This window comes from Azolla caroliniana, unplaced genomic scaffold (assembly GCF_043228905.1).
Source record: "Azolla caroliniana isolate FFs.n. ecotype wild unplaced genomic scaffold, voAzoCaro1.0.p SCAF_10, whole genome shotgun sequence".
NCBI classification, from domain to species: domain Eukaryota; kingdom Viridiplantae; phylum Streptophyta; class Polypodiopsida; order Salviniales; family Salviniaceae; genus Azolla; species Azolla caroliniana.
Window position 1 is genome coordinate 21984745 of NW_028230445.1, and position 10777 is coordinate 21995521.

The 10777-nt window shown below is 41.3% G+C and overlaps 1 protein-coding gene across 2 annotated transcripts; it reads right to left on the reverse strand.

Moving 5' to 3' along the window:
* Positions 1–2123: 2123 nt before the first annotated feature.
* On the reverse strand, positions 2124–4867 carry LOC147859621 (uncharacterized). Of its 2 annotated transcripts, XM_087325621.1 has the most exons (2): positions 3627–4867; positions 2124–3596 (listed from the first exon to the last, which is right to left on the reverse strand). In XM_087325621.1, the coding sequence occupies exons 1-2, from the start codon at positions 4580–4582 to the stop codon at positions 2585–2587; spliced, it is 1968 nt and encodes a 655-aa protein (XP_087181747.1). In that variant the 5' UTR covers positions 4583–4867; the 3' UTR covers positions 2124–2584. The 2 variants fall into 2 exon arrangements, with proteins under 2 accessions (XP_087181747.1, XP_087181746.1); XM_087325620.1 differs by having other exon boundaries at positions 2124–4867.
* Positions 4868–10777: the final 5910 nt, after the last annotated feature.

Here is a 10777-nt window from a genome sequence, read left to right on the forward strand (position 1 = left end):
GAGCATACTAATGGTCTTGTGTTTCAAAGTCACTAACCCAAGTTGTGTGACCAAATCCAACTAAGATGAACCCCTAAGATAAGGTAATGTCTAAATTTGTAGATGTTTTCTTTGGATTTTGATGTGTTGCCATTTTCAAGTGGAGTTGACTCAGGCATATTCCAAAGTAGGTACCATGGTTTTGGATAGCATTTATAAGGTAAAAATTAAAATTAAGGGAGGAAAAGTGTGTATTGCAATGTTCACAAATGTAGTCTCACTGGCACCAATGTTAGATATTCTCTATCTAAACAATCTAATTGGTTAGAAAGCAAATGTGTGAGACAAGAACCACAGTGCAAGGTGAGATAAAGGAGGTAACACCTTTTTACAAAACCAAGATGACTTATTATTTTGCTTAAAAACTTATTATACAAATGGCTCTTGAGGTATATATAATATATATATTCACAAGCACAAGTCAATGGTCGCAAATATAAACTTAGGGGAAGTTGAGCATCCAACAAGAGTACTCATATTTCAAGGATAATATAATGTTTCTCAACGTTATGGTGGTTAATTGTAAAGGTTCCTCTCCAAATTTGAGGATAATATGAGAGGCAACATTTTGTAGTTCATCAAATGATCATAGGATTAGCATTATTCATTGTATTCCCGTTTAAACAAAAAGTATAATTTATTCTAAACATATTCTCCACTATCCTCCCTCTTTGGATTAGCAATGAGAGTGGTCGACTATGCACACTTAGCATGAAACAAGTTCGGGAAACTTTGATACAATTCTCTGGCTTTGATCATATTTGACTATGCTTTCCACACATCTTCAACCAAACCCAAACCTTGCACGAATTTCTCTCACAATCACAACTTGCCCTCTCAATTGCAACATTCATTGGTGAAGTTCTTGAACATTGAGAGTCGTTGCTCACTTTCATATGTATTACATGAAATGTAATACTTTTGGTCTCATAGGTCATATTTGACCGCCGAAGACCATAATTGAATGTATCTATCTATCTAATGACAAGATGAATTGCATACTACTTTAACACCACAATTGGAGAATTGGATCAAGACCTAAGCAATTGATAATAGGGCCAATATCAAGTCTTGTAAAGGTTTTGCAATGCTGAACCTTTGTAGAGCCACAAGCACAAGAAGCTTTACGAAGATGGGAAAGGATTAATCCTATATGTTTTCCAAAAATGACATTGTTTGTAAAAATGAATTAATAGAAGAAGAGATCAATCTAATATATTTTCCTAAATGGCATTATTTGTAAATATGAATTATTAGAAGTACTTGTGTAGCATTTCTCATCAATCCAAGGCAAGGACAAAGTACGTGCAAAAGCATATCATGGAAGCATTGCCTTGATATGTCCATTCAACATGGAAGCATTGCCTTTATATGTCCATTCAAAATTAGTTCTTAGTAGGAAGCATTATTTTTAAAAAACTTTGTACGGAGCACCCAAAATTAATTGTTCAGTTTAAATCATTTAATGATATATGAGAAAAATCATTTGGAGAAAAGATAATGTTCCTGCCTAGACATGTTTAACAATCTTAAGGTTGTATTATTCAGTTTAAATCATTTAATGATATACGAGAAAAATCATTTGGAGAAGATAATGTTCCTGCCTAGACATGTTTAACAATCTTAAGTTTGTAGGTTAGAGTCAAAAAACTGTGGGTTAAAGTATAAAAGCTACGGGTCTGATTTTAAATTCATTGCAACACATTCATGTTTTAAATATTGTTGGTGCATCTAAAACAATCTAAAACAGAAACTCTTATTTATCATGCTTCTATTTAGATACACTAATCTTACCTTGTAATTTCTGGTAAACTAGATTGGCCATCTCCAAAGATCTACTAGGTTTCTTAAGAGTCCATTTGAGGGACTTGAAGACACATATTGCTAAGCATAAGATGATCACCGATTGTGAATTCATAATCACTTGATATGAACAAACTGTTCTTCTAACATATAAATAGGTTTTTCCTAACAGATGATAGTCGCACAGCTATAAACATCCAACCTTCCATACAGGGACTGAAGAAATTTGAATGCTTCCATTTCACAATTTGACTGCAATAAATTTCAAGATCAACCCACACTAAAAGAACTATTTACTTAATTATGAAGCATGACTATATATATGAACTCTTCTGTTATGGTTTGCCACGAGAAAATACAAAAAAGAATTACAATGTGTGGCAACTCCGCTAACATTTCCAGTGACTCAAATCAGTTATTACAATGCCATTCCTGGTGGCATGAACAAAGCAAAAAAAATCTGGTGCCCTTGATGGCAATTTTGCTTACATGAGCATAGGGAAATATATGCTACCAACCACTAGGCTGCGAAATCTGACCGAAGATAGGAAACATTGTCAATATATATATATATACTTCAACACACGAAGCAGCAGTCTAATCCTTTGGCATAAGAAAAAGAATACCTAACACATGTTAGATGTGACGATGTTCATTCCAAGGCTCGACAAATCCAAAAACAAATAGAGAGAAAGCAGTAGTGGCATATATCAGGCTTCAATCTTTGTATATGTATCATTCATCACTCGTTGGGAGGCAACCCAGGTACCTGCTCTTCTGAACTGCCACCAATTGATGAAGAATTATCGGGATTATCAGTATCATTGCTCTCAATATCAGGTTCGGGTTCTCGTGATTGTCTTCCTCTTGTGCTTCCACTTCCTCTATGCCCTCTTAATCCCCACGCACCAGGTAATACAATTCTTCCTCCTAGATCGGTCGATGGTGCAAACAAGTGCAAAAAAAGAAAGGCGGGCACACTCAACAAGGTTCCACCACTACTACCATTTTCACCATCATTTTCATTTTCTTCTAAGCCAGTTTCTAAGACATGGTCTCCTACTATAGTTGCACCAGGCATTGCAGCTCGAATAGAGCTTAAAACATCACCTACATTTCGTTGGTGTTCTAATCGCCGCCAATCTCTTAGCCGTGATGGATCAACCTCTGAAGGATGAGCAAATGGGTGCTTGGACTTTGCATGTATTCGCAATTCTTTGTATGTCCCAAAAAATGAACATGACTCTTCTGAACAACTCCTTGCCCTGTGATTCAGATGTTCTCTAGCTGCATCCACCACTTTCCACCCATTCACTATACCTCGACAAAGTGGGCACTTTAAATCCTTACTCCATTCCATATTGGCCACCTCATCCATACATTCGTCAGCACCTTCACCATCATCAATGCTGTCCTCATCATTATCATTATCATCATCATCATCATCATCATCACCGGCATCAACATGATTAACATTATCATTATCATCATGCAGAGGACTAGTTTCCTGATTGGCGACGGTTGAAATACTGATTGCATGGTCCATTCCATCTGTTGCCATTGTGTAATCGTGTATTTCATCCATTGTGGGTGTTTCTTCATGTCTTCCATCCACTGCCAATGTGTGCACATGCCTTTCATCCATCACTGATGGTTGTCCATGCCTTTCATCAATTGAGGATGCTGGTCCATACCTTTCATCCCTTGCTGATAATTGCTCATGCCTTTCATTTATTGTAGATGCTTGCTCATGCCTTTCTTCTATAGCCAATGTTTGGTCACGCCTTTCATCCATCACTGATGTGTGTTCGTGCCTTCGTTGGTCCATTGCAGATATTTGCTCTTCTCTTTCATCCATTGCTGATGTGTGCCCATACCCTTCATCCATTGCGGATGTGTCATCATTCCTTTCATCCATTTCCAATGTTTGTTCATGTCTTTCATCCACTTCAGATGTTTGCTGATGTCTTTCATCCATTGCTGATGTTTGTGGGTGCCTTCTTCCCTCTATTCCTGACGTCTGATCATGATTTCTTTCATCTCTTCCAAATGTTGATCCATGTCTGGTTTCATCCATTCCCACTGCCAAAACATCTCTTCTTTCATCCATTCCTGATGACGAACTATCTCTGCTTCCATCTATTCCTGATGTTAGGGCATGTCTTCCCTCATCAATTCCAAGTGTTGTACCATCTCTTCTATCCAAGGGTTCATATATGCCATCTCTTGTGATATCGCTGGAAGGAATCAGATCGCCATTTTCTCGCACAGAATTCACGTTTCCAGAAGCAATACCAATACCACTAGATTCATCCAAAGAGGCAATATTTCGCGAAGAAACAACAACACCACTTTCTGGAGAAACAGTTACAAACGTCACACTCAAAGCTTCAACTGTCAAGTTTATAGCATCACCAGAACTAGTCATATTAATACCAGGCGGAGGTGGTTCACTATGACCTAAAACCTTCTGGGTTCCCATGTGAGCGTTTTTGTATTGATTGAGACAATTTGAATGAAGATGACCAGTATTACAAATATATGGTCTGCATCCTTTATCATGTGAAGAGCAGAGTAAAAGCACAGCGTTATGTGGGAAATCCATACAAATAGGACAAGTTGCATCTTCCCATTCTTTTCTCTCTTCTCCATGTGTTTTGCCATGGTTCGGTATGGTCTTATTATAAGGGTGGATTCGATCCTTCTCTGAGAAGCTTTCTGAGCTTTTGTCTTTAGGCATGATCGAAGATGATAGGAGAACTTTGATTTCTTCAAAGGAAAGATTAGATCTCCTTGTCTCTGTCCCTAACCCTGTCCCTGTCCCTGTCTCTGCCTCTGCCTCACTATATCTATCGCTGTTTTTCTCTGTCTCTGTTTCTCTCTTTCAGGGAGAGATCACAAGAGAAACAGAGAAACCCTAAAAAGTAAAATATGGCAGAGAATGAGGGGGTACCTTTCAGCGCCGAGAGCAGCAAAAGAACATGGGCACACCATGGCCTCTCCTCTTATCGGTATATAGGCAATGGATGCAGATCATGGATGCTCATACATACATACATGATGATCATCATCATCATCACCATATGTCATACATCATACACATGTTATTATGGAATGGTTCTCCATGTTATTTTCCCTTCATTCTTCTTCTTATATGGCCCCTCGTTATTATTAGGCTTCATTGGTTACGATATTGCTATGTGTAAGGAGGGGATCAAAGTCATTAACTCTCGAGATAACTCAAAGAATTCAACCTTTGCCTCAACCTTGGCCTCCTCCCATGTCAAAGCAGTAGAGTGCCACCGAATGGGGCTGACCACATAACATGGTGCTTCAAAATATGAATATCCCTTCTTAGGAAGGAGACACACATCGAGATAATTGTTCTACTTAGGTCCTATGGGTCAATATTGGCCTCTTTATGGACTCTTTCTCTCCCTCTCTTATGGTACATTTGATATCTTTGGAAGACTCGAGAATATACACGAGCTCAACTAACTCTAAACCAAAAAACACAAAGATATGCATGAATGTAAAACATCTATTAGAGGTCGGGTCGACTGTTTTAGCTTAGCAAAATGGATCTAGATATTCGAGCCATAAGTTGCTTTCTATCGTGTTGCTTCAAGTGAAGTTTTATCATGATATACCAAAAGCCAAGAATTCCCTTATTATTAGATACTTGCCAACATGACGGTCCCAAGTAGATCATGCTATCTGCATTCTAATGGGATTCCTCATGGCCTTATTTGTTGTATTCTTAGTTATCATTTTGGAAATTGACAACTCATCCATTCTTTTGGATGGCATTCCGATAAGTTGGTAGGAGAGAGAGGGTGGGTTAGTGCATTAGAAACCACCGCTGCAATAGTTGAGGGGTTCTTGGACGAAGTTCGCCATCACCTAATTATCTACACAACATGAACCCATGGCTTGATTTTAGTGGCCTTTTGTGTTCCTCCGTAGGAGTTGAATCTTCAAGAGAATAGAACCTACCCAAACCATCAAAACATCTACCATCCTACAAGATCCAATCAACACCGACCATGTTTATCTCTCCATAATCTATACCCATAACCCATAACCCATAACCCATAACCCATAACCCATGCTTCAACATGTGGAGAAATTGATGTGGAACTAGATCACAATAAACGAACTGTGCGCTGAAATACGAATTACAGAAGTAAAATGCCAGAAAGACAAGACAAACAGATGTACACAGAGATTTACGTGGAAACCCTAAAACGGGGAAAACCACGGGTGAACAAAACTTCACTTATACAAATAGTGGATGTACAACACCGAGAGGAATACAACACTCTGTCGAGTGTATCAGCCGCACAGGGCTCTTCGAGTCTGTTGTTACTCACACAGCTATGGCGCGGCTCACGCTTCTCTCTCTCACTCTTTCTCTATCTCTCTCACACTATATCGCGCACTATGACTTCTGTACATTGTTACTCATAGTTAAAGTTTGCCCTAGTTACATATATACTTACACAACTTTTCTGGCTATTTACATACGTAGCCCTCATGGGGCGCACACTTAGACTATTTACAAATATAGTCTCCCGAGTTGGCTATTTACACGATTCCAGTTTTGGCCGAGTCCCTCATCAACTCGGCTCCTCAACTGTCGGCTTTTCGAACAATCGGATCATCCTCCCCCTTCACTCCTGTGGGAGGAAATCTGTCAGTCCTGTATTTTGTCGACAGACTCTGAGTTTGTCCATAGGTAGGTTCTTCGTCAGCATGTCGGATCCATTGTCGTCAGTATGGATCTTTTCGAGAGAAAAATCTCCTTCTTCAACTCTCTCCCTTAACCAATGATACCTTCTCTGTATGTGCTTGGTCTGGGAGTGGTATGCCGTGTTCTTGGTTGGGTGTATGGCGTTTTGGTTGTCACAGTGAAGCAAGAACTCCTTTTGCTTCATGCCTAGTTCAGTGAGAAAATTTCTCATCCAGATCAGCTCTTTTCCGGCTTCTACCGCTGCCATATACTCTGCCTCTATAGTTGACAAGGCTACAGACTTCTGCAGTCGTGACTGCCACGACATTGCTCCCCCTGCATAGGTCATCACGTACCCTAACTTGGATCGGCTCAAGTCGATATCTCCTAACATGTCTGAATCGGTAAAACCTTCCAACACAGGTTTTCCGACACAATACCTTAGGCACACCCCCGAGGTGCCCTTTATGTACCTGAGTATCCATTTCACCGCTGCCCAGTGTTCTCTCCCTGGATTACTCATATATCGGCTTACTGTTCCCACAACAAATGATATGTCCGGTCTCGTACAAACCATAGCATACATTAGACTGCCAACGATCGAGGCATATGGTACCTTCCTCATCTCGACCTTCTCCTTCTGTCCCTTCGGACACTGCTTCGCATTTAATTTGCAATTTGTCGGCAACACGGAGCCGACCGGCTTTGTATTGGACATGTTGAACCTCTCTAGGATCTTCGTCACAAACTTTTGTTGTGACAACCATAGCACCTTTCGAGCTCTGTCTCAGGTTATGTGCATTCCTAGGATTTGTTTTGCCGGTCCAAGGTCTTTCATGGCAAATGATTTGCCGAGAACTTTCTTCAAGCTTCCAATCTTCCTTGCATCTTGGCCGATTATCAACATGTCATCAACGTATAACAAGAGAATCAAGAAATCTCCTTCTTTGTACCTTTTGACGAACACACAGTGATCGGCATGTGTTTTCTGGAACCAATGTTCCATCATGAAGGACTCGAATTTCTTGTACCATTGGCGTGGAGCTTGTTTCAGTCCGTACAAGCTTTTCCTCAATCAACACACCAGATTCTCTTACCCTTTTTCTTCAAAGCCTTCGGGTTGCTACATGTAGATTTCTTCTTCTAGCTCTCCGTGCAGAAATGCGGTTTTGACATCCAACTGTTCGATCTCTAGGTCCATGTTGGCCGCTATGCTCAAAACAATTCGAATCGATGTCATCTTCACGACTGGTGCGAATATTTCGTCAAAGTCAACGCCCTTCCTCTATTGGAAACCCTTCACCACTATGCGGGCTTTATACCTAGGTTCGTTGTCAACTTCTCTAGTCCTAACCTTGTAGACCTATTTATTCCTGAGTGCTCTCTCACCTTTCGGCAGCTCTACTAGGTTGTAGGTGTAATTCGCGTGCAAGGATTCCATCTCCTCTTGCATCACGTTCAACCACTTTTCTCTGCTCTCATCGGCAATGGCTTCTTCATAGCACTATGGTTCACCTTCATCAGTCAAGAGGATGTATTGACTGACATATGTAGTCGGTGCCTTTCTTTCTCTAAGTGGGTACCTTCGTCCACTCGTTGTTGGCTCTAGTCCGGATGTCTCTGCCCACTCTTCTCTTTGCTCGGGATTCTGCTCGTCAATCGGCATCTTTAGGTTGGATAACTCCAACTCATATTAATCAATTGACTTCAGCAGCTCTGCTAACTCTGACTCATAGTCTGTCGGTCTTTTCGAGTTGACCGACTCAGATTCGGCTCTGTCGGCCAGCTGTCTCCTTATAGCTATCAGTGATGACTCACTTGGCCTTAAGTCGACGGTAGTCGAGGTTGATTGGGCAGTCGGTTCCGACTTCTGTTGCTTCCAGTCTTCAATTGTCTTGTCTTCTAGAAAGACTACATCCTGACTTCTCACTACCTTCTTGTCGACTAAGTCCCACAACCTGTAGCCGAACTCATCTTCTGAGTATCCCATGAATATGCACGCTTTCAACTTGTTGTCGAGCTTTGACCTCTGATCCTTTGGTACATGCATATATGCCAAACATCCAAACACCCTCAGGTGTTGGTAGGAGACATCCTTCCCTGTCCACACCCTCTGTGGGACATCACCCTTTAGAGGTACCGAGGGAGACTTGTTGATCAGATAAACAACTGTGTACATCGCCTCAACCCAATAGGATATCGACAGTTTCGCATGAGAGAGCATGCTCCTTATTCTCTCCATGATCGTTCGATTCATCCTCTCTGCAAGCCCGTTCAACTTTGGGGTCTTTGGCACTGTGTATTCAATCCGAATACCTTGGCACTTGCATTATTCCTTGAACTGCCCTTTGTATTCGCCACCGTTGTCAATTCGGACAGCCTTCAGTGATTCTCTTTCGGTTCTTGCTTGGAACTCCTTGAAAACCGACAGTACTTGATCCTTCGACTTCAGTACAAAGGCCCATGTTTTCCGATTGTAGTCGTCAATAAACGTTACAAAGTATTGTCCTCCTCAATGCGATGGAGCATCCACATAGCACACATCCGTGTACACTAGTTCTAATGCAACTTCTCTTCTCCTTGGTGGTCTTGTGTGGAATGTTGCCCTGTTCTGCTTTCCGGCTAAGCAGTCGACACACTTCTCCAGGTGCACACCCTTGACTTTTGGTAGAAGTTTCTGGTCAGCTAGTCGATGCATTCCCTTCTCACTCATGTGGCCTAGCCTCTTATGCCATATTTCCCTTGCCGAGTCGGCTGCCACGTTTACTTCTGATTTGCATAGTCGGGCATGCATCATGTACAATGTGCCTTCTTTCTGTGCTCGGGCCACTATGAGATTTCCTCGGCACAACTTCCACTTGCAATTCCGAAAACTACCACTGTAGCCTTCGTCGTCAAGCCTTCCAGTCGATATTAGATTCAATATGATATCGGGGATGTGTCAAACATCCTTCAACGTTAGTCGACACCCTGTCGACGTTGTTAAGCGCACACTTCCGACTCCAGTTATCTTGCACTCTCCACTATCACCCATCTTTACATAGCCATGATCCCTGGTTATGTAAGTCGAGAAATACTCTCTCGACGGAGTAATATGGAAGGATGCGCCGGAGTCGATCACCCACGTGCAATCTTCACTCGCAAGATTTGCACTTGTCTGTTCACAAATGAACAAGAGTTCTTCATTGCTCGTAGCAATGGCTGAAGTGTTCTTGTCATCCAGAATCTTCCGAGGTTCGACATTATTTCCAACACTCTTGTCTTTCTTCATGTGTCGGCAGTCCTTTTGGAAGTGTCCAGGTTTTCCATAGAAAAAGCACACGAGCTTACCTCTGGACTTCGATCTGGCATGGGATTTGTCCGTTCGCTACAGACTTCCTCTTCGTCGGTCCCTTCCTCTGTCCATGTGTTGAGTCAGATTCGACTCCGTTTGGGACATGACTCCTTTGTCTTTCGTCCTTACCTCCTCATTTAGGATGCTTGTCTTCACCGTCTGTAAAGACAAGTTCTCTTCTTGACAGGAGGTGCTGAGAGTAACCACCAGGTTCTCCCAGCTTTTCGGCAGTGTGCACATCAACAAGATGGCTTGCATTGCATCATCCAGGGGGAATTTGGTCGCAGCAAGTTGATTTACATACCCCATAAACGTGATGATGTGTTCGACGACGCTCTAACCGTCTCTGTATTTCAACCGTACGATTTTTCTCATTAGCGAGGTTCTGTTTAGCGCGTTGTCGTGAAGAATGTGCTTCACGATATAAAAATGAGCTTAAATGTTGTATTTAATAATATTTGAGAGACTTGAACCCACATCCTTATATACGATGTACAATGTACATACCACTAGGCTAGGCTATTTATTTGTAAAAGTGCGTAATAAATGTGCTTCATGATATAAGAATGAAGCTATATATTGTATTAAGTAAAATTGAGGGACTTGAACCCTCAACCTTGTATATCAAGCACAAACCATACACCACTAAGCTAGGTTATTTGTTTTAGGGTTATATCCATCATTATACTTATCCCAATACATGGGAGCTCAAATGAGCATGATGGCTATCATGCATCACATGCAATGCATGTGCGCCAAATGGCGATCATGCATCAGATGTAACTCATGCATTACATGCATGACATTACCATATGCATGGAAATACTTATAAAAAGAGAGGAAAGGAAAACAAAAGGGAATCAAGGAAT